The sequence below is a fragment of the Musca vetustissima genome, unplaced genomic scaffold, assembly GCF_032173495.1.
Source record: "Musca vetustissima isolate MV318-11 ecotype Yass unplaced genomic scaffold, APGP_CSIRO_Mvet_v1 utg33022, whole genome shotgun sequence".
Classification (NCBI taxonomy): domain Eukaryota; kingdom Metazoa; phylum Arthropoda; class Insecta; order Diptera; family Muscidae; genus Musca; species Musca vetustissima.
Window position 1 is genome coordinate 10,982 of NW_026889460.1, and position 25,683 is coordinate 36,664.

Below are 25,683 nucleotides of genomic sequence, written 5' to 3' on the forward strand. Positions count from 1 at the left end.
GTAGATATTCTAAAAAGAAATTGTGACGAATGTTCAGTAATTCAAGGAGTAATCGGTTTATTTATTAATATAATATCAGAAAAATATAATAAAAAAATACCAGAGAGCAGTTAACTCGTGCAACGGTTCTTCGAGAGTATGAGCACGATTACCGACAAATTTTTTGTGTGGTTGTTCTCAAAAAACTGTAGAATGATATTGCAAGGCTCAAGGTAACCTTCGAACGGAGGAGAAGAGTCGAGGACCTTCAATTGGTTCATTTTCTAATCTAATATGAGAAAAATCTAAACATTTTCTGACATCAGAGACCTCGGCGTAAATTGTTAGCTAATCAACCCTTAAAGAATAATAACAATTTTCTTCTGCAAACAAAACTTAACAAGTTTTCTATCTGTTTTATTCTAGTAGCAAACATGGTATAATTATTACTAGGTAGGGTATAGCTACTTGTTCTATCCCTACACGACTTTGAGAAGAATTTATAACTTTAAGTTTTCACATTTTTACTTATATGTTGAAAAATGTGAAATAAATACAACAACCTGTTGCGTATTCTTATTTTATATTTGACAGAAAAAGCCACTACCTACTTTTTTGTTATTCACCTCAACTGGTCTATTCCCGTTATATACTATTTAATTTCCCATGAGTCATAATTTATAAAAACACATTCCATTTGAATGCAATCTTATAACAAATTCGGTTTCCTTTCATATCCCAATCCTATTCCACAGCATTGTGTCAATACATCTGCCTCACGTCATCATTTAAGTCTTACTTCTTTCATTCACAACAGCTGATAACACAGCCACTAGACGTTGATGACAACACACATAGCAAAGCGATGGTGTTTGATATTTATATCAATCGATCAAAATCGATTTTGCAATTTAATTAGCAATCAATTACATTCCAAACCCCAATTTTTAAATTGTCACACCTTAAACAGTTGATCGTTTTACGTCAGCAAACTTCTGCGTTGTCAACGCCGTCACACATTATGGCTCGGTTCTCTGACTGCAGCTGTTGTGAGTGTATGTGTTGTAAACAATACCGTTCTCATTTAGTCTCCATCCCACGTCATTCGTAAATTTTTGGTTATTCCACTTTGACTTCTTCTTTATCGGCCATTTTGTTTCTCTTCCCATTCGTTAGCAGTTGGAACGTTTTTCAATTATTCTACCATTCGCTGAAAAAGGCCCGAGAATATCATTCACTGCCGCAGAAATAAAATTTTTGCAAACTTTTTTTCTGTGGTACAAACCGATTGCTTGTTATTACCCAAAATTCATCATTATTTTGTTAAGGACATCAATAAACGTTGCCCACCATAATGGCCGATCCAAAATTCGAAAATTTGCCAGGAATTGTAAGTTTTTATGTTGTGCCACTCCACCCTCTTTCTACGTTTGGCAAAAATTAGTCATACTCAATGACTTCAGCTTAGTTAACTTGGCTGGCTGCTTGGTTGGTTGGCCAGCTGAGCAGTGTGGTATGTTGTTGTTTTGTTAATTGTTAGTAACAGTTGTTGTTTTTTGTGTTTTTGTAGGCTTATGACCAACCTGATGTCTATGAAACACCCGATGTTCCTGAACAAGAGACTTCAGACTATTACGAGGAAGAGGCGGAAAATAAGTCCATTGAACGTTTGCACATCTCCCCGCAAGAGGCTTACAAACGTTTCCGTGGCTCTACGCTGACGGGTAATGTCGATTTCTCTGACAGTATTGGACGTCGTGTATGTCGTGGCTATGATATGACCACGGGTGAATTTGAATTAACTGGCATGGGTGAAAAGGAGACTCCCGTGCAAAAATGTCGTCGATTGCAGTGTGAAATGAATGAACTTTTGGAAGAGGTATCAGCATTGCAAAACGATCGTAAATTGGTCCAAGAAGAAAAGGAATCATATGATGCTGTGGCCACCATTATTACCACAGCCAAGAAGGTGTTAGATTCGCTGCGTTTGGAACAGGTATTGGGTAAAGAACAGGCACCTAACAAGGCCGACAAAGAGGTTAAGGCTCTGATCAATCAAGTAGATGAATATAAAAATTCGGGTGTCCTCACGGCTATACCGACACCTGGAACTGATTTGGCAGCGTCGGCACGTGTGGCCAAATTGGAACATCGTCTGCATCAACTGGAACAGGCTGTTGGTGCTCAACCGGAAAAATTGAGTCGCCTTACAACGCTCACACAAAGCACAAATGTTATGGACGCCGTGCGTCAGCTTAACACAAAGGCAGCCTTATTGCAGTCAGAGAAAATCGATGTTATTGAAGAACGTTTGGGCAGCTTGGGTGCCAAAATGGATGCCATTGCTGCAAAATCGAGTGGTTCACCCGAGGATGCTAAACGTGATCAAAAGGTTGTCGAAATGTATGAAATTGCTAAACGTACCGAACCTGTGGCCGAAATTCTACCCGATATTATTGAAAGAATGCAGGCATTGGAGTTGCTGCATAAATATGGTGAGTGGGAGGAATTTCTTTAGAAGAAAATTATTTAAAAAAAATGTATTTAAATATTATTCTTAAGATTTCGGTTGAATTCGTTGCAAAGTAATCGAGAAATTCTGCAGATTAACTGCAGACTGCAGACAAATTATATTCAACCCTTAAGCGTTGAAGTTAATATTCTTGATCGTAGGCTGCTACATGTGTTCATACATCTACTTACAGAATGTATTGTGCTTGGAGCAAAATATGAAAAGAAACAGACATATGTTTCTCGATAAATCCTACCAATGAACTCCAGACTTTGGAGACAATTGTAAATGCAAATTATATATCAACCCTTCAGATTACCAACAGCATGGATTAAAGTTAAAATCCTCGGGCGTAGATGGTCTCATGTCTTCATATATTTATCTAAAGAATGTATTTTGATTACAGCAGTATATGGAAAGAAACAACCCTATATTGATTCATATCCTGCATATCCTTCGAGGAAATGCTCCAAACAAGATTGTTTCCTCCTCATATACATCTGTCTTCTTTTCTTATTTATTTTAATATGTATATTTAATTTTTTAGCTATCGAATTCATGTTTTCTTTTTCTTTCCAGCTATGAACTTTGCTAAAATCATTGCTGAAATCGAAGAGAAACAAACCTCAATTACCACCTCCCTGGTTTATAATAAGGAACTGTTGCATTCGGTACAAGAAACCTTCGCCCAGAATCTAGAAACAATAAACAAAGAGGTAGCCAAGGTGGAAGAACGTGTTAAGTCGGTGGCTAATATTAAGTAAAAGCAGAAAAACGAAAAAAAACCGTATTCATTAGCTTACTCTTAAAGACCAGCATCATGCATAACTGTGTAACTAATTTATTAAATTGAACTTAAAAGTAAAAAAACTCACAAGTATTCTAATTAAATGTGTTTGGCAAGGAATGATATATAAAATTGGCTATTGGCGGGTGTTTTAAAAACTCAAACCATCTCAATAAAAGATTTTAGTGTCCAGCGATCAGAAACTAGTGATCATCATCACTGATACTTTCCATAGACTGCATTTGAAATTTATTTTTATCAGAAAACCTTTAAATTTCATATAAAATCTATGTAATAGATGGAAATATGGCGTTGTACTTTAATCAGTATCTACACGACTACGGCAACCTACATTAGGGGGAAATTGTCTGGAATTCTCCCTACCTATTCAACCTCTAACTTCCACATATTCTACAAACACCGGTTGTAATGTATGCGGATGATTGTACGATCGTGGAGGTAGGTCACACAATTTCTTCAATCTGAGAAATATGTCGTTTCATACGATGAATACTCAGTCTCAAAAACTAATATTTTTGTGATTTTTTAAGCAGCTATGGTGTAAACGACGTCTAGTGGTTTGCAGTGATAGACTATTTAGATTTCCCACCCCTTTCACAGCCTTATGGATAGACTTCCCCAACTCAGATACGTGAGGCAAGACCTTCATGATCTAGAGAGGGGTTCTAGAATATAAGAATAGTTTAAACACAGCTAAAATCAAGATGGTGCAATCGCCCAAATTCCTGTTGGACGCGATAACTAACACATATATAGCATGTGCACTAGGTCCACGATTCGTTGCATCTTTTTTATCTACACATTTATATATCTCAATACGCTAGGGACTCAAACCATACTGTTGACAACCATGGACTGAAACTGTCTAGAAGTTTGATACTGCAACAAAAACAACCTGTTGAATATTTTTATGAGCATTATTCTTTCCCTGTTTCCACCATAAGGATCAGTGTTTATTAAAAATATCATTCTGTTGACCTAGAAATATTCATTGGAGACCCCATATATTCATGATCAGAATTAAATTTTATGTCCGTCCCTCTATTGAAATCAGTATAAAGCTCGCAATATATAAAATAGAACTATACATTGGTATTGAAAATGGGATATATAAGTCCACGTTTTGGTATAGGCCCATATTACGGTACCCATGCCGGTATTGTGGGCACGTTTTTAAGCGAATTGGATGTAATGTGGTATTTTTGGTTCTTATTGGGTACGTAACCTACCTGCAATAATTTAATAATATTATTAATTTAAGGTTACTAGTTTATGGCAGATTTCATATAACGGTTTCTCCTAAACTTTCGATATTTCCTAAATGTTGGGTATATTTTCAAACAAATTGGATATTTCCGATTCATAGCATAGAAAATTTCCCTAGTGGCTTCTTCTGTCAAATATAAAGAAAACATACGCCACAAGTGGTTGTATTTCTCATTAGATATCAAATATTTCTATTTAAAATTAGGAATATTGGGCCTTTTTTAGGGTAACATCCATGTTACAATAATACAAGGTAGGACAACAGGATGTGAATAACAAAAATGCAACTATGTTGGTAGTGGCTTCTTCTGTCAAATATAAAAAACACGCTGTGTTTATTTGAAAAAAAATTCTCCGCATAACTAAAAACGCAAAAAATGAATGATAGGTTATGATTTCTTTCCAAAATCCAGTAGGGAATACCATGAAATGTTTGTTTCATCCATAATTAATTATGGATGTTATTAATTAATGTTTGTTTCATCCAGTCGAACGTGCTAAAAAAATCATTTTCTTTACACTTAAATTCGATATATTTAAATTTATTTGACAAGGTATGACAGCTTTTGTAAACAATGGAAAAATGCAACTCTACATTGAGGCTTGGACATATTTTTCTTAATTTTCAGAAAAAAACGCGAGAAATAAATGGAACTTCAGGGTTTGTTCACAAAATCGAATAGGAAAAAAAATTTTATACAGATTTATGCAAAATGCATATTTCGAACGACTTAAACGGCATTTACATTAGAACTTTTTACCGGGTTAACCTACTTTATGAGGATTTATTTGGCATATATACAAGGTAACTGACACTTAAAACCCACTGGGTTAACGAAATCCGGTACAATGAAAAAGTACTGTTATATTTTTGAAAACATAACAAGCCGCAACAAGAAATCCTGAAAATATGTGTTTTAAAATTTATTTTGACCTTTGGTCCAGGATTTAAGACAAAAAAGGTCCTGTGGTCAGGTTATCTTCACAAAATCGAATAAGAAATTAACAGTACGTTTACATTTAACCGGATTTCGTTAACCCAGTGGATTTCAATTGTCAATTCCTTTGCATATATTTCAAATAAATCCTCATGAAGTAGATTAACCCGTTAAAAAGTTCTAATGTATATGCCGTTTTGTTTTGAAATTAATTGTTTTGAAATTAATTCTGACAAAATGGGTATTAATTTGAAGCGGGTTGGGTCGTGATTATGAAGAAATTCCCTTCTTCATTATAACTTGCAATTTAAAATTTTTTAAAATGGAAATTCTGTTACGTTGCCGGAATTGAGCCCATAGGAAAAAGTTATAATTCCCCTGACAAAGGCCTCCCACTCACAAAACCCTTTTAGAAGATATTCTCGTTAGTAAATCTTTTGGCAACTGTCCATAGGAGAAATTTTATAGCCTTGTTCCAAAACTTGACTTGTTCCTTGCTGAAATCCACTCTTTTTGAGATATGGACCTCCAAAGTTCCGCTATAACTTATATTTATCATTCAGTTTATTTAACTATTACAATATGAGTATACTTTTGAGGCGGTTGAGGTCTGGATTACGAATAAGTCTTTGAATATCGGGTAGTGGACTTTCTAATTTCGGAATATATTTTCATTTGGAAGAAGAAAGTCTTAAATCAATTTTTTCCAGAATTAAGAAAAAATATTTCGATCTAGACAAGATATTTAAATTATTTGTCAAGTAGTCAAGAAAATTGACAATATAAATTACGTGTTTTATTCAAATGGATAAGCTGTGTATACACTAACCGACTTATTTTCACTAAACCAACATTTTTTCCAATGGAAGTTGAAAAATCTCAGTAATATTATATTTTTACCAAATGAAATATTTTTACCAAAATTAACAAAATCTAAAAAAAATCCATATTAAATTGCTTAGATGTAAACGCATGTCTAGTGATCATGATTTATCATTCCGCCATCTATATCTGAATGCAATACTGACTTTATTCCGTCATTTTCCAACACTCAAATTGTGATTTCAATACTCACAACCAGATGCCGCTGTCGCAGCTGTCACTGTCAAAGTTTGACGTTTGGTCGACATCCGTTTTTCCGTCTTTTTCGGCTTAAAATCGGTCGCTATCAAAAGGGCAAAATGGTACGTGTGTGAAAAAAATCGAAAAATATGCAAAACATCCCACAACAAATGCAAAAATCCAAATGAAAAATGCCCCCAAATGAAGCAAAGTAATGAATTGTGAAAGAATTTCAAAAGAAAATTAAAAATTTCAAATACGATATGAGTAATGGAATTATAGTGGCAAAAACAATGATTTGAGGAGGATATGTTAAATTTGTTGTTGGTGTTTTTATGTATAATGATGCTTACATTATTTGGAATCCAATTTGAATAAATGAATTAATAATGTGTTTTTTCTTTTGTGTATCCCCCATAGTCGCTCGTCGTACCAGAAAAGTTCCAACACATCTTGCGTATCATGAATTCCAACATTGATGGTAAACGCAAAGTTGGTATTGCCATGACCGTAATTAAGGGTGTCGGTCGCCGTTACTCCAACATTGTGTTGAAGAAGGCCGATATTGATTTGACCAAACGTGCCGGTGAATGTACCGAAGAGGAGGTAAGTTTGTGGAAAACTTCGCCATCACAACATTGTTTACTAATCTCTTTGTTGTTGTTGTTTTTCTTTTGTAGGTTGAGAAGATCGTCACCATCATCTCCAACCCATTGCACTACAAAGTTCCCAACTGGTTCTTGAACAGACAAAAGGATATCATTGATGGTAAATACAATCAATTGACCTCCTCGAATTTGGATTCCAAATTGCGTGACGATTTGGAACGTTTGAAGAAGATCCGCTCTCACCGTGGTCTCCGTCACTACTGGGGTCTCCGTGTCCGTGGTCAACACACCAAGACAACCGGTCGTCGTGGTCGCACTGTCGGTGTATCCAAGAAGAAGTAAATGTTCTCACTTTCTCTTGGTTCTACTACATCGTGGTGTACTTCTGCTGCTGTGTGTTTTATATTTCCAACAATCAACAACATCTTATCCAACTCACCAGATATCCAAAATATTTTTGGATATATATTATATATATTTTTGTTAGAGTGTGAACCCTTAATGATGGTGGAGATACAGTGATAAAATTATAATTTTGTGTAAAACAAAAGTGCACTCTACAATGGAATGAATTAAATGAAAGATTTTTATTTAATACAAACACAAACAACAAAAATTTGTACATTTTTTTTCTGAAGTAATTGAAAATGGTGGATCTTGATTTCCAAATAAGTGGAAAGTGTGAGATGATATATAAATCGATGTTAATAGGTATTTGATATGAGACTCTTTTGAAATCTCCAAAATGGATACAAATGGAAATGGGGAAACAAGTCTGGCTTAAGGCCCGATCGCGAATCATTGTGAAATGTTCGACCATAAGTAGTCCTTCCTTGAGGTCCTGATTACAACGATGTAAATTATTTCCTGCTAAAAACTGATACCCGTATTTCCTCAGTGAGTTTTGAAAATCACGAGAAAATGCAAGATTCCGAATGGTAATTTGGAGGCCCATATCTCCGGAAATGGCGATTTCTACAAGAAAAAAAGTACACTGTTGTAATCAGGGATAGGATATCGTGTGGTAAATATTTTAAAATGATTCGAGACCGGTCCTTATACAAAATGTAAGCCTTCGTTAAGTTTAGGGTCTCATATAGGATTTTTTCTTTACCATAGGTAGATCTCGTTTCCCTGATCAAAAATTATTTGGATTTCGTGGTGGAATTCCATACTTTTAGAGATATGGGCATCTGACATTCGGCTTAAGCCAAACTAACGCGTTTCACAGTATAATTAAATAATAATTAAATAAGAAAATGATAAAAAGCTTACAAGAAGTATTAGGAGGAAGTTGGGAATAGTTTCGATGGATATATAAATAGAACGGAAAACATATTACGTGCTAAGGTTTCACTTTCCCAACCACTTTAGGTTTCTAATGATGCTGTAGATTAAAGCGGGTTCCATAGTTGAAAAGAAGCTTAGAGATGGTGGAAAGTGAACACTCACTAGTATGTACCGTCTGTAGGCCAGAACTGGACAGCGACACAGGAGATGTTCAATTGTCTTCGTCTCCTCCTCGTCAGCACAGAGTCTGTAACATCAGTAACATCATGGTCCCATTTACTGGTAAAGCCCCTGATATTGCAATGACCAGTAATGACTCCTGTCATTAGTCTAATTTCAGCTTTGCTCAGGTTCATCGGTGAGTTTGTTCTCTTGGTTCACAGAGTCGGCCAAATAGATCTTGACACATTGCACCTATGTTCGTTCATTGGCTCGACAGATGGGTGGTTTGATTGAACAATTGATATCTAGATCTGTACATTGAGATCCTGGTCTGGCTAATTTGTCTGCTCTTTCATAACCTATGATGTCACGGTGGCCTGGTACCCAATACAGCCGATAGCTGTAAGTGTTTCCAAAAATGGTCTACACTCGAGGACGACCTCAGATTTGATGTTACAGGATTTGATGGCTTTAAAAGCCGCCTGACTAACCACAAAGATAGTCACCGATTCAACGATCTCTGCATCCAGACTTTTTATCAATTCCGCTGCCTTCCAAATAGCGAAGATTTTAGCTTGGAAAACACTACAGTTGCTATCCAGCTTGCAGATTAACTCAAGGCCTAGCCTTTCACAGTAGACGTCAGCCCCTGTACCTTCTTCCATCTTGGATTCGTCTGTATAAAAGGGCAGACCGTCCAGAGGAGGTTTGCTACGGTTGCTGTCGTCTCTACTAGGAATAACGACATCTGCATCGTAAAATCTCCAATGTCATACCCGGCTCGTTCAAGATACAACCATGCCCAAAGGTACAACTTCGCCAAAGATTTGATTCATGCAGCCTTAGGGCCTGAATCTTAATTATGTGGCCCAGAGGTCTTAAGTTCAGCATTGCGTTCAGAGCTGCTTGTGGCGTACTCTTCATGGCTCCTGTTATTAAAATCTAATTTGCTGGATGTCGACTTGATAAAGTTGCACTCCATCCAGTGTTGGTGGAGCAAAAAAGCGGAGCTTACGGTTCCTAGTGAACATTACCAGTTCCGTCTTTGTTAGATTTACACCAAGGCCGTTCGCCTTGGCCCAAAAAAGCGGAGCTTACGCTTCCTAGTGAACATTACCAGTTCCGTCTTTGTTAGGTTTACATCAAAGCCGTTCGCCTTAGCCCAACGTGACAGCGTCAGTAAGGCTCTTTGCATTAGCTCTGAGATTGTTGGCGGAAATTTTCCGGAAATCAATATCACAACGTCGTCCGCATAAGCTACGACTTTGATACCTTCCCCGTCCACTTCCATCAGCATGTTGTCAATTACCAATAGCCATAGCAACGGTGAGAGCACCCCTCCTTGAGGGGTGCCTCTAATTACAGTTTTCCTGATGTTTGTATCCCCCACACTTGAATTTATAATTCCGCTGTTTAGCATTTTATCTATCCAACACGTAAGGGTTTTCAGGAGTGCCAACTTTTTTAAGTGAGTGGTTTACGGACTCAAGTTTAACGTTGTTAAAGGCTCCCTCTGTATCAATATATAGGAGTTGCAGTCAAGGTGTGCTTTGAGACCCAAAGACAAAAAGGAGATCACCTATCGGTTATTTTACTGGCGAAATTCGTATATTCTAATTCGAGAATGCCGGCAACAAATGTTCTGAGGAGCCTGAATGTCAAACTTCGAAATTCATCTGGCTTGAAATTTTACGACGCAGAACAACCTGTCCTTGCTGTCACATAGGAAAAATGAGGTCAAATTCATTGTTGGGATCATAACAGGATTATATCACTCACATCTAAATGGGACATCAATGGAGTGGTTTATTGAAATTTATGTGTGGATGAAGAATAGTTTGAAATATTTGTGCAAATACTTTAGCTAGGTAGTAAAATACATCGACTGTTTCGTAGATATGGAATTTATACTCTATAATTTTACTCCGGAATATATCCCATATAAATATTTAACTATGTCATAAAACTGCCATGGTTAAGCTAAAATATATATCCTCTGCCTCTACTACCTTCTCCTTTCCCTGTTCACTCTTCTATCTTTTCGGTTTAGATACTCAGGATGAGCACCGTGGTCCGAAAGTCCCCGAGTAAACCTTTTGAAAAAATAAAAAATACACCCCACCTAACTCTACCGCCATTATTCGGCATTTTGGGGATTATGGGCGACTATTTTTTTACCGAACAATATCTATTTTAGTTCTCATTAAGTGTTAAATATTCTTAAATTTACCATGACTTCGCCTGCCATAAAGTACGTTCGGTGTAAAATTGTCCTTTGCGGACTTTGATGTTATTATGTATATATACATATGAACAATTTCAAAAACAATATTTTCCCAAGGAGTTTTCGAAATAATATCATGTGTTGACATCACCTTCATATCCCAGCATTTCGAAGGTTTTAATCAGCATTTTCACAGAAGTTGCTGTAATTTGACAATACGGATTCAGTATTATTAATGTTTTAACCGAATTTTTCACAGTCGTGGTTATAATTTTAAGAAGCATATTATGAGACCTACTAGTAAGGGACTTTTTATGGAGATAGTTTATAATTAGAAGGCCTGAGGACACGTAGAAGTATTTAATATTTATAGCCTTGATATTTTAAATTATTGTTTTAACTCTGCAAATTATTAAAAATTTTAATATCGGTATTCATGGTAGAAAAGTGTAGAGATATTTCTTTTTTAAATGCAAACCTGTTAACCGCCTCTATAGATGAAAAACATTTTAGAATCATTCTAAATGTTGTATTCTAGTATTTCCCAATCTATTATTATAATACACTTCTAGGAGATCCTTTACTGAGATGAAAGCCGTTGGCCTAATGAGACTCAGGTCAATGCCCATGAACTATTGCATTGTGTATCTCTACTATGATCAATTGAAAAGAAAAACACTTCATTTAATTTTCAACATCTAATTGTTTTGGTCTCACAACAGTATTCTTTGAAATAAACATCAACTGTGTGTGACAACATTGGAAAAATATTTTTCAAAACGTTCGGTTTATTTTTTATTATTTATTAAAATTGTATACAATCAGAAATTTTTTGTGGGATTTATTGGATATTTAATTCAGAATAATTGGAAAAAAATACGATGAGTACCGAACATAATGATAAACGTCGCGCCGTCTGTATGATGCAGTGTGCCGCTCCAAATGCGGCAACATCGGGTGGCCGTTGTTTAAGACCTGGTCCGGTTGGACGCAATCCATATCTAAATTTTCTACGCGACTATCGCAAGAAAAATTGCGGTCTATCGGCGGTGGAAACAATACGGAAAGGTGCAGAGGAATGGAAAAAATTGCCTGCGGAGCAAAAATTAAAATATATAGCTGAGGTAAGAAAATGCATACATATGATTTTGGGTATACATATGTATGTGTTAAACAAATGTAATGTTTCTATTTTTATAGGCGTTCTATGCACCTAGGCTCAGGCGCAGGCGACGTGGTCCCGTAATTGCATCAATGAGAGCAAGCCGAACATCGTCTAGAAGGGCAAGCCGCCGAAGAAGTCGTAGTGGTGGAAGGTCACGTAGGAGCCGAACGAAATCTGAATGATTTTGAAATTGTATTTTTATAGTACGGATGTTTATTTCTTTAATAAAATGTAATAAATGTAGATATTTTTAAAATAATTATTTTATTGTATATGGAAAAGGCGACTGTTCTCTATACAGACCAATTGGTCTATATAAAGACCGTTGGTCCCTGTACAGACCAATTGGTCTTTATAAAGACCGTTGGTCTCTATACAGACCAGATCTATATAAAGACCGGTTGGTCTCTATACAGACCAATTGGTCTATATAAAGACCGGTTGGTCTCTATACAGCCCAATTGGTCTATATAAAGACCGTTTGGTCTCTATACAGACAAATTGGTCTATATAAAGACCGTTTGGTCTCTATACAGACCAATTGGTCTATATAAAGACCGGTTGGTCTCTATACAGCCCAATTGGTCTCTATACAGCCCAATTGGTCTATATAAAGACCGTTTGGTCTCTATACAGACAAATTGGTCTATATAAAGACCGTTTGGTCTCTATACAGACAAATTGGTCTATATAAAGACCGTTTGGTCTCTATACAGACAAATTGGTCTATATAAAGACCGTTTGGTCTCTATACAGCCCAATTGGTCTATATAAAGACCGTTTGGTCTCTATACAGCCCAATTGGTCTATATAAAGACCGTTTGGTCTCTATACAGACCAATTGGTCTATATAAAGACCGTTTGGTCTCTATACAGACCAATTGGTCTATATAAAGAATATTTGGTCTCTATACAGACCAATTGGTCTATATAAAGAATATTTGGTCTCTATACAGACCAATTGGTCTATATAAAGAATGTTTGGTCTCTATACAGACCAATTGGTCTATATAAAGACCGTTTGGTCTCTATACAGACCAATTGGTCTTTATAAAGACCAATTGGTCTTTATAAAGACCGTTGGTCTCTATACAGACCAATTGGTCTTTATAAAGACCGTTGGTCTCTATACAGACCAATTGGTCTTTATAAAGACCGTTGGTCTATATAAAGACCGTTGGTCTCTATACAGACCAATTGGTCTATATAAAGACCGTTGGTCTCTATACAGACCAATTGGTCTATATAAAGACCGTTGGTCTCTATACAGACCAATTGGTCTATATAAAGACCGTTGGTCTCTATACAGACCAATTGGTCTTTATAAAGACCGTTGGTATCTATACAGACCAATTGGTCTTTATAAAGACCGTTGGTATCTATACAGACCAATTGGTCTTTATAAAGACCGGTTGGTATCTATACACACCAATTGGTCTATATAAAGACGTTGGTCTCTATACAGACCAGACAGTCTAGGTAAAGCCCCTTTGGTCTCTTTACAGACCAATTGGTCTATATAAAGTTCTGTAGGTTTCTTGGTCTCAATTGGTTTTTATAAAGACCCTTTGGTCTCTATAAAGACCCTTTGGTCTCTATAAAGACCCTTTGGTCTCTATAAAGACCCCTTGGTCTCTATAAAGACCCTTTGGTCTCTCTAAAGACCATTTAGCCTCTATAAATGTCATTTAGTCTTTAAAAAGACTTGTATTAATTGTAAACATTGTTGGGTCTTTATAAACCATAAGGCATTTCATTTGTTATAATTTAAAGCATACTTTTAGGCGCTAACTAAGTTACAGGCAGTAATAATACGGTGGCGATTAATTGTTTGCTTTAGACCGGTAGTACTGCCATAAACAGTACTTAAGACCTGGAAAATGGGGTGTAATGGTATTCCGGGTCCATACAAAAAAAAAAAAAAATATTTACCCAATGTGGCATTTGTATCTTCTTATCTTCGATTAATTTACTAGTATTTTATCAACCTCTAACCTTCGCTATGAAAATTTGCGTAAATGCCATTTGTTCTAAATTTATCAGCCTATATCTGATTTATTGCCAAAAAATATATGCCTAAACGATTATTCTTATCTACCTATCCACAACATAAACTATAAAATAAATCACAAAACATTTCACTCTGAAGTAGCTAACTACTTCAGAAGAATATCGCCATAAAACAACATAAATCATTTAAAGCGTACGTTTCATTAGCACTTAACTAGGTCTGGATGGCGGGAGGTAAACAAATAATAAAAAAACGAAAACGAAATATGTTTATTAATTATAAATACATCATGACTTTGCAAAATGTTTGTTAAAAAAATACCAAAAACAACAAAAGGTGCTCGTATCGACAAATCGTTGAGTGGCTTTCTTTTTAGAAGCTACACAACAGACAAGGCAATTTTAAAGACAGTTTGCAAAAATGTTTTTTTGGACTTTGTGCTTAGAAATCTGCAAAGTAGTAGAAGAAGAATACACTTCTTTTGTGTGTTTTCTGTTTTTCTGAAGAAGTGTTACAAAAAGATTGATTGTAAAGAAGATCGAGGTAGGAAAAAAACAAAATAAAGTTGAATGACCTGCATTTTAAATGGTGTACAGTCTTCGAAGAGTTTTGAAATAAAGGTAAACATCTTAGTTAACAGATCAGGTGGTATGGAAATGTATTTTGGGGTTTTAGAGTATAGAACAAAGCTTTTAATTCATTGGACCAATCCTGGATCAATTGTACTGTGCATTTCATTGTCAACAGCCTTGAAGACCTTCAAGATGCATTTGAAGACTATTCAATAAGTCCGACTTTCGTCTTCCCAAATGACAGGCCTAATTCAGAGTACCAATCCTGAAATAATTTGCCAATGAATTCATTTGTCAAGACCACCAATAAAACAGCCTTTGTAGCAGATCTTTGAAGACTTGTCAGTAGGTCAGCTTTTCGTATTCTCAATAACAGCCATCTATCCCTCTTGGCTACCACTGGAATATGCAATACCGAAGGCAGAGCTCTTTTTGTCAAGAGCATATAGAACAAAGCATTTAATTCATAATTCATAGGTCCAATCCTGGAATAATTTTATAGTGAATTTAATTGTTGTGACCATAGACACTTCCCACTTCTTGGCTACTGCTGAAACATCCTTTTGCAGTAGACCTTGAAGGTTCCTTCGAAGACTATTCAATGGGGCCGACTTTCGTCTTCTTGTCTTCCAGTGAATTTAATTGTTAAGATTATAGATCCCTTCTTGACCACTACCTAGAACGTTCCTCTTAAGACTTGTCAATAGGTCCGGCTTTTGTCCTCCCAATGATTGGACCAATCCTGAAATAATTTTTCCTTCGAAGACTTATCAATAGGTCCGATTTTCGTCTTCCCAATGGCAGGACCAATTCATTAGATCAATCCTGTATTATTTTTTCGCATTTAATTCTCAAGACCATAGATACTTCCCTTCATGGCCACCATCGAAACAGCATAGGTTCCCACAGTCTTCCTAAAATCCGTCTCGGCTACTGGGAACATGAGAGATCGATGACTGTGCTGTTTCTGTCAAGAAAAATTTCTTTGCAGTCGAGGAGCGCACATGTTTTGAGGAGCATGGGATCTTAGTCGGAACAGTTTTCTCTTGAGTCTCCGTGCTGTGCCGCTCCTTCTTCGATGTCGTGTTTGCTCCGTGTTTTGACCGGAGATTTCCTAGAGGTCTTGCGAGGATAGTCCCTTTCGTACATCAGAAGAATTCCCTATCGCTGATTATGTTTAGGTTAACATCTGCTCAGCGTACCAAATTGACCTCCGATAGGCCTTCCTATCCATACCACATAAGGTAGAAATGCGGTCGACCACAGTTTTTCTAGAGGCTTGTAAGGATAGTCCCTTTCGTACAACCTCAAGACCTTCGCGCTGATTATATTGCGATCCTTATCTAGTAGCAGTAGCAAATTGCCCTCTGATATGCCTTTCTATCCATCGCTTCTTCAGATTTGGCACTTTTGGGTGTATGGGCAGACAACGAGAATTCCAAACATTGTCTTTGGAAAACCCTATCTTGGCTTCTATCCGCTTAGTGGTCGTCTTCCGCAGAATCTATTGGCATTTTACGCTTTCACATCAACAACGGACTTTCTTGACAGCCCCTGTTGACCAGAGTTTTCGAAAGAGAAAGCCACTGTACACCAGTAGGCCTATTCTGTAACTTTTTAACAACATTCGACATTGTTTGTTTTTCCAAAATTTCATTTGTTTGTTTTGTTGTTTTTACAATATCAAAATAAAATAAAACAATATCGATTGTTGTTAAAAGTTACAGAATAGGCCTACAGGTAGGAATGCGGCTATGAGGAATGCGAATAGTCCCTTTCGTACATCCTCACGTCCTTTAGGTGCTTCTTGATCGAGAAGAATTCCTTCCCGCTGATTATATTGGACTTGGCATTTTTGGATGCAGAGGCCGACTGCGAAAATTTCAAATTGTGTCTTTGGATGAATGAAATTTTTGTTTGAGAGGAGCCCACATCAACAAGGGACCTCTGGGTCCCGGTCAGAGGTAGCCATGGTACGCAAGGTAAGAATGCGGTCGACCGGATATTTTCTAGAGACCTTGTGAGGATAGTCCTTTTCGTACATCCTCACGAACTTAAGTGCTTCTTCCGGTACGACTTCCTATCCATCCCTTTTTTAGATTTAGCAGTTTTGGGTACGCGGCCGACAGCGAGATTTCCAAACTGTGTCTTCGGAAGAAGTGTCTTTATGTGTTTCTAGATCCAGGAGAATTCCCCAATATGATTATCAATATTGGGGTCCTCATGCACGTATTGTTTACAGAAGCAAATTGTCTTTGAAACATCCGCTCTCGTACTTCACTCCCCTTAGTGGTCACTTCCTTAGAAGCAACGGCTTGTCGACTGGCATTTTCTGCTTTGGAAGAGTCTACATCAACAACGGACCTAATTGAGGGTCCCAGTTGACTTGAGGGTAGAGTGTTGATGACACAACTCATATTGGGCTGTCGTCTCATATGTCGACTAGGATGCTCTCCTGACTCGGACGGAAACGGTCGTATTCCTAAAAAGAGATTCGCTATGACGGTTCAAATTATAATGAATATTTTTAAAAGTTTCGGAATCCATAGGCATTGGTTAAGTGGAGGACATGAGAAATTAGAATTATGAATATACTGATGGGGTATTTAGACAATTTCTAGCGTCTCCAGATTCTTATTTGTTTACGAAAATATCGTTCGATATTATCACGTGTTTAACCCACATTGCTGCATGGCGTGATGAATTCTTTCAATATTAATTGATCTATTAAAACAAAAATATTTTTTTCCAACAAACAAAAAAATCTTTTCACAGAAAAAAGCGAAGGGAGGGGGAGAAATAAAAACAATTTTCTATATTTATGGATGTATGTTCGAGGGCAGTTCGGAAAGTTCTTGGCCTAGCACAAAAAGACGCATCCGCAATTTTTTACAATGGAAAAATTAGAAATGCGTGCTTTCATTGTAAAAAATTACGGATGCGCATTGTTTGAACACATGTTTCTATATGAAGGAGTTGCCAGATCGAAACAAAATTTAACATATGTTCTTAACAGAGATGGAAGTTTCCCAAACACTTAATTATTTTCTGTTTATACCACGCTTTTTATGCTAGACTAAGAAATTTCCGAACTGCCCTCGTATAGTGTGTGTCAATGTGGAAGTGTGATTTTATTATAGACAGAAATTCTAGCAATCGACCGAACGACCGACCGTACGTCGCATATTCATTACTAGCAATTAAAAAAAATTGAATTGAAACGAATCGACGAATTGTCGTTGTCATTTTGGTAACGCAAAAATATTAAATTGGGGAAAGAGCGAAATATTCCACAGCAATTAAAACAAGTTGCGTCCCTAAATGTTTGTTTTTGTTATTTTGATGAGTTGTTTATGTTTTTGTTCCTATCTAATTTATTTTGTCTGGATATCAACTCGTGTTAATTCAATGGATTCGATTTGAAGTCAATGGATGAGGGTCACAAATATTTATTAGATCCAAAAAATTAAAGTCAAGGTTTTGAATCTAATAATTTTGTTTTTTTTTTTTAATAAATTTCATTTTCACTCAAAATGCTTTCGAAATGAGTAATACTTCTTAGCACGTGTTGTTGTTCTAATCAATATTTAATTTTCTACATTGTCATTTCACTGATAGCAGAGGGTATGAAAGTCCATATTATTTAATACTACGACTAAAACTAAATTATTTTCAAGTGTCGAAGACAAAAATTAATAGGAGAATATTATTAAACATTAATATAATTTTTATTATTTTTTAGATTTCTTATAAAAGTCAAATTTTTATGAAAATGTATCGATTCGTATATTACATAATTGAGGACAATTGACGGGGGTAGGAAATTCCATATTACTTAATATTTGAAGTGAAATAAATTATCTACAAGTGTGGAAGATATACAATTTGAAGAATATTATTTTATAATGTACCTCTGCAGGTTCAAAGTTCAAAATTCCTTATAAAAAACAACATCGAATTGTCAGGCATAAGAAATCTGAAAAGTTATGTAGGTAATTTTATAAGGAAGCTAGCATATGCCCGCATCTTTTTTAGCGAATGTAGGAAATATTTAAACATGTTATTTTAAAATGTAGTATTATTATTTTATTTTCACAGCAAACAGCATATCCCCATAAATTAAATTTGAGTAACATTTAGTACCAAATTTCATGATTCGAGCTCAAAAGGTTCACCCTAATCCAAATTTTCCATTTAGCACACATTATTTCCATAAGTACCCTGTTCAACCATCCAACAAAACTTCATGCATATTACGATCCTACACCCCCACAATTCCAAATTCAAATTTCTGGATTCCAACTATATTGGTTCACCCACAATTTAAATTGTACCAAATTTCGTACACAGTAGTACGAATATCCAAAATTTCTTAAAAAATTTCTTAAATACCCCAATGCTACACACCGAAAATTATATATTCAGGATTCCAACTTCATAGGTTCACCACCATTCAAATTGTACCAAATTTTGTACACAGTAGTACCAATTCCAAAACTTCCTATATAACCAATCCTACACGTCCACAGTGATCCTAAATCCAAGTTTCAGGATTCCAACTCTATTGGTTCACCGACAATTTAAATTGTACCAAATTTAGTACACAGTAGTACGAATTTCCAAAACCTCCTTCTTAACCCAAACCAACACCACCACAGTGATATAAAAAATTCAAGTTTCAGAATTCCAACACTATCGGTTCACTCACAATTCAAATTGTACCAAATTTAGTACACAATAGTACCAATTACCTAAACTTCCTACATACCCCAATTCTACACTTCCACAGTGATCCTAAATCAAAATTTCATGATATCAACTCTATCGCTTCACCCACAATTTAAATTGTACCAAATTTAGTACACAATAGTACCAATTTCCAAAACCACCTTCTTATCCTAAACCAACAACCCCACAGTGATAAAAATCCAAGTTTCAGGATTCCAACTCTATCGGCTCACCCACAATTCAAATTGTACAAAATTTAGTACACAATAGTACCAATTTCCTAAACTTCCTACATACCCCAATTCTACACTTCCACAGTGATCCTAAATCAAAATTTCATGATATCAACTCTAGTACACATTAGTACAAATTTCTAAAACTTCCTACATATTTCAATCTTACACCTTAACAGTGATTCTGACTCCAAATTGCATGATTCTAGCTCTATTGGTTCACCTAAAATAAAATTGTACCAAATTTAGTACCATTTAGTACCCATAAGTATTAATTTGTTAAACTGAATCCTAACCCTAATCCTACATCCCTACAATGATCTTTACGCCAAACGTCATTGTTCTAGCTCTATCGGTTCACCAAAATCCAAATTTTACCAATTATAGTACGACTTAGTACTTTTCGTACACATTAGTAAAAAAATGTCCAAAACTACGTACATATCCCAATCCTACACTCCGACGGTGCTGTTACTTTTAATTTTCAGGATTCCAGCTCGATTTGTACCTCCAAATCAAATTTGTACCAAATATAGTACCATATAGTACTTTTCGTACACATGAGTACATGCTTTCAAAACCATCTCCTTAAATAGACTCTACATCTCAACCCTAATTCGCATTCCACATTTCAAGTTTTTAGCTCTATCCATTCACACGCTACGAAATTGTACCAAATTTAGTACATTTCTGTACTTTTTCGATACTTATAGTTCAAATTTCCAAAAAGTCCTTTGCTACATCTATTCTACACTCCATCAGTGACCCTCAATCCAAATTTCAGAGTTCTAGCTCTACTGGTTCGCCAAATACAAATGATACCATATTTAGTACTTTTCGTATCGTTCTAGTACGAATTTCCAAAAACACTGCCTTATCTGTCACATTTGGACAAAGAGTGACACTCATCTAAAATTTCAAGATTCTAGCATTAGCTGTTTCGTCTGGGCGTTGATGAATCGTTAAATCAGCCAGTCAGTCATTCAATCACTTTACTCTTTTATTAGTATAGATTAAATTTGTACCAAATATAGTACCATATAGTACGTTTCGTACACATGAGTACATGCTTTCAAAACCATCTCCTTAAATAGACTCTACATCTACGAATTTGTACCAAATTAAGTACATTTTAGTACCTTTCGAATAGTAATAGTTCGAATTTCCAAAAACCCTTTGCTACACCTATCCTACACTCCATCAGCGACCACCAATCCAAATTTCAGAGTTCTAGGACTACCGGTTCACCAAATACAAATGGTATCACATTTAGTACTTTTCGTACCGTACTAATAGGAATTTCCAAAAACCCGGCCTTATCTGTCACCTTTGGACCAAGATGACCCTCACTCTAAATTTCAAGATTCTAGCTTCGGCCGATTCGTCTGGGCGTTGATGAATCGTTAAATTAGTCAGTTAATCACTTTACTCTTTTATTAGTATAGATATAACGGTTCGACACAGGATATGATTCGAAGAGGACACTATTTCTTGTTTTATTTTCTTGTTTGTTTTGGAATGATGCCATCGATATGCCTGCCTAGCTGCCTATCGATATGCCTGCCTATCCATCGCTTCTTTAGATTTGGAATTTTTAGATGCAGGAGCTGACTGTGATAATCAAAAACTTTGATTCTGGAAGAATTCCAAATTAGGTAATTCTTGATCCAGAGGAATTCCTTCTCAGTGATCATATTGGTCCAAAATTTGTCGATACTTCAGATTTCATCGATTTTTAATTAAACCATAATTTTTTTCTCGAGTGTAAATATTCAAATCACCTCTTTCCCAAGATATTCGTTTACCCAGCAAAACGATGAACCCCATTTATTAAATAGATTTCAATTACAGCGCGGTCACCCAATTGATATGTGACTCAATCCGAAAAATTGAAAGCTACAATATAGATTAGATTTTTTTTTTTTTTTTTTGGTATCAAAGTTACGTGCCGTAGAAACTATTTTGTAATAAAAGTTTTTTAATTAAATTACAAACAAACAGCAATACATTCAAATTTCATTACAATCACGAAAAAAATATATAGAACATTGACTTCGTAATATGACTAATTGAAAAAAAAATATTTATATTTATGTATGTATGTCGGCATAACTACTGTCACCCAGGGTCCGAACTTATAGCTTCATTTCCAATGTCCATAAAAAAATTGCACATTAATTTTAGTATTGCTTTATCGCTTCTGATTATGCGGTTAAATAATTTTCGGCATTGTTAGTGTTAAAAATTCCTACAACAACAAAAATTCACGAGTGGTCTGTCGCCAGAACCAACAACTGTTCTGGCTGTCATACTACAAACTCCCAGTCGTTGTTAACCTTGAGAATTTTTTTCCTAATGATAACTGATAGAAACTGATTAAAATACTTTCATATTTGGAAAATTATTATTTTTTTAGAGGGGGTGAATTTTTAGTATGGGAAAATAATTGAAAACTATTAACATGTCAAGTTTTATATTTGTATAAGATTCAGAACTATAAACTAGTAAGGAAAGTAGTAAAGTCGGACTGGGCCGACACTATGATACCCTACATCACTTTGGGTATATTCTACATGTAGATCCTAACAAACGTCGCCTTTTCGAAGTAACATTGAACGAACTTAAAATATGTTCTCTTTATCTATAAGTGAACCGACTAAAATATTTCCAATATTCCTTACAGCCCTTCTAATTACTTGTCCATATTCATTTCTCGGTGGGTTGTGCTGTGATGTTCGGCTTATAATTGTAGTCTACAGACCGAATCGGAAAAAACACAAAAAAATACGTTTTCGGCCCACTTCATTCCAAAATTATTATCTGATCATCACCAAAAATTATATGCGATGTCCTTGACCATAACTGGAACCTCATGGAACATTTCAAAGCGATCAGCGATATATATCCGCCCAATAGTGTGGTAATGGTTTATTAAGTAATATCTGAATACGTAAGCACCTGTAAATATTTACATGTAACTCTCACATCCGAGTACATACGACAATATAATTGGTATCAATTTAAAGGCCAACCACTCCTCTTGGATATACTATCAACTTCTCGGCTCCATGTGCTTCAGCAGTAAATATATACGCTATAAAATACAAATTTTATAATCTTTCACACAAAAGTCAGGGTCCAATTGACCCGCTAAATATTGACCGATCTTTATCAAAACAGGCATGCTTTTACATCCCCTTCTCCATGTAAAAAATCGAGATGTTGGGCCATAATTGCGGCCTCAAAAATTAAGTATTTGATCCATTTCATTCCCTAAATATTAACCGATCAAAGAATAGGGGGACCAAAAACATAGGGCCTTCATTGGACAGACGGACGCACGGACATGTCTCCATCGACTCAGCTAGTCGATCGGTATACTTAAAGGTGGGTCTAGGACCAATATTTCGCGGTGATCTAAGTCAAGAAATTCGTAGTTGGGCGCCATATCGCTCATTTGCTGCAATACGGGCATAAATTAAAAATTTGTGATTTTTGAGTAATTGATACTGAATTGTTCGCCATATCGGACTACATGTTGAAAAAATTCAGATCAATATCTCTGATTAAAAAGCTGTAGAAGTTCTTCTGTTCCTTGTAAGGTTTCGATGATATTGTAAATGTGGAAGTAATTAAAAGCCCTATTCAGCCTTTTTGGTATTAAGATGTAACTTACCTTATGTTCAATTTCCTTTCCGGAGATCATTTTTACCGTTCGATAAACACAGTGAAAAATAAATAGTCGTTGGGGGCCATATATAGTACATATGGAAGTGATTTAAAACCCAATGCACGTGTTTTTTTTTTGTCATATTCTGGGCGTCCATTATTTTACACCACATCCAGTGCTCACAATCTATAATAATAGAAAACCAAAAAGAGTGGTGGGACCCTCTCATTTCTTAATATCCTTTTCGATTTTTCTTTCTTCCAAATAGGTCTCAGTTGCGATGATATAAATCCATATAAATGTGCAGTTATATTTTCGGTATTTTGGAGTTTTTAGCCGCCTTTTCTAAACGAAATGTGTCATTACGGGCTCTTAGAGGTGAATACTGATCTTTGCAATGATTTGTTTTTTTTTTTCATACGCATAGTGTGGTATTCCACACATTTTTACGTCATCTCACCGGGTTATAACGTGTTTTTTTTATCGTTGGGCGCCATGGTACATATGGAAAAAAATCAAAACCCAATTCGTGAATCTTGAGCTCACCACCCAGCATACCGAAGGGGGTTGCACTGATTATGGAGACCATACATTTTTTTAAATAATTTTAAAGTTGTAAGTTTTTGCTTCAGAAAAGGTTTATTCGAGAAACATAATGAGAGAATTTTTTGAGATCAAAGAATAGAAATGAATCTTTGGGCGCCATATATTGTAGATATGCAAGTAATACAACTTTTCAATATAATTTTGAAGTATGAATTTGGCTTTAATTTTCGACAATCATCTCTTTATTTGAGGAACACTAGATCTAAAACAGGAATTAGTCGTTGGGCGCCATATATGGTACATGTGGCAACAATTCAAAGCCAAATTCATGTATTTTATTCATATTCTGGGAGTCCATTATGTGACGCCGTCTCTGTATTGATCAAAATCTATAACATTGGCATAACAAAAAGTGTTACGTTTTTCAAGAAAAAATGTTCGATATAGTCCTCATATAATAATACCAATTGTTGCTATTTTGAATATTTTAACTGCATTTCCCCAAAATTATTCTTTATACAAATTATCTTCCAGAAATCTTCTAAACATTTCCAATGATTTGTTTTTATGCATAGTGTGGTATTCCGCACATTTTACGTCATCCCACTGACTGTTTCGGGGTATAACGTGATTTTTTTTATCTACATATATATTATGAGCAGACAAATTTCAAAGTTCACCAGAGCTATAGAGACGCCACGCCATATTTTTAAGTTTATGTTTATTATGTGTATTAGTCATTAGTGGGCTAAATTGCTACCTACCTTTTTAGTAGATGAAAGTGATTTATTTTTATACACATCGAGATTAGGAGAGAGATTGGAGTTAATAAAACCATATATATTTTTTGGTGGGGAGATCATATAAACATTGTAAAATAATAATAATTTTTTATTATACAAATATAAATTTTTATTTTGTAGTTTTAGTTTGTTTTTATTTTATTAAATTATTTTTATTTTTCTTTTTTAATTTTTATTGTACAAATATATATTTTTATTGTCTTGTTAGATTTATTAAATCATATATTTTTAAAATTATTATTGTTAATTTTTATATTTTTATTTTATAAACAAAATTGTTGTTTTGAATTGTATATGTATGTATATTGTTTTGTGAGTATATATAACAACAATTGTTTGTAATAATTACAAGTACGTGTATATTTATCTATTTATTTTTTTTTAATTTTTCTATATATTTTCTTGTCTTTGGTTTTTGTTATGAATAGTGTCAGTTTATCAACAAAAAAAAGAAATACCCACACACAAAACTATTTTTCCGCATTCTGCATAATTAATTAGATATACGCAATTTACATACATATGTACATTTATATATCTAAATATACAACTATTTAACCTAAAATGTATATATATATATATATATACACTATGAACATTGCATACATTTATACATATTATTATTTGTAAAAAAACAAATTTTCAAAATGTTATTTTTTTCAAAATTAATTTTTTTTGTAGTGTTGGCGGTTTATTTGGGATACCATTTGTATTTTGTTTTTGCAAAATAGTCAGGCTGAATCCCAGTTTGTTGTTTTTATAAAAACCAACTATTTATTAGTGGGGAATGTATGGCAGGGAAGACTATAGTTTCGGACCACGCCACTGATCCTCATCAAATGTCAAATGTCTCTTGTAACAAAGCGAAGTACTTAGCTGACCAACGACATAAACTGCATGAGAATTTCGCTGGAGCCTCACTTCGAGGTTAACAAGGCATTTACAAACAATACCACACCTTTCCCACTATTTTGCAAAAACAAAATTATTTTTTTTCAAAATTAATTTTTTTCAAAATTAATTTTTTTTCAAAATTATTTTTTTTTTAAATTAAATTTTTTTTAAATTAAATTTTTTTCAAATTTTATTTTTTTCAAAATTGAATT

At 35.1% G+C, this 25,683-nt stretch overlaps 2 protein-coding genes across 2 annotated transcripts; both read left to right on the forward strand.

Moving 5' to 3' along the window:
• Nucleotides 1-1,278: 1,278 nt before the first annotated feature.
• LOC133337167 (dynactin subunit 2-like) lies at nucleotides 1,279-3,255 on the forward strand. Its single transcript, XM_061545422.1, has 3 exons — nucleotides 1,279-1,369; nucleotides 1,550-2,474; nucleotides 3,071-3,255. Exons 1-3 carry the CDS (start codon nucleotides 1,334-1,336, stop codon nucleotides 3,253-3,255), a joined length of 1,146 nt encoding a protein of 381 aa, XP_061401406.1. The 5' UTR covers nucleotides 1,279-1,333.
• Nucleotides 3,256-6,570: 3,315 nt separating this feature from the next.
• Nucleotides 6,571-7,516, forward strand: LOC133337168 (small ribosomal subunit protein uS13). Its single transcript, XM_061545423.1, has 3 exons — nucleotides 6,571-6,687; nucleotides 6,986-7,171; nucleotides 7,246-7,516. Exons 1-3 carry the CDS (start codon nucleotides 6,685-6,687, stop codon nucleotides 7,513-7,515), a joined length of 459 nt encoding a protein of 152 aa, XP_061401407.1. The 5' UTR covers nucleotides 6,571-6,684; the 3' UTR covers nucleotide 7,516.
• Nucleotides 7,517-25,683: the final 18,167 nt, after the last annotated feature.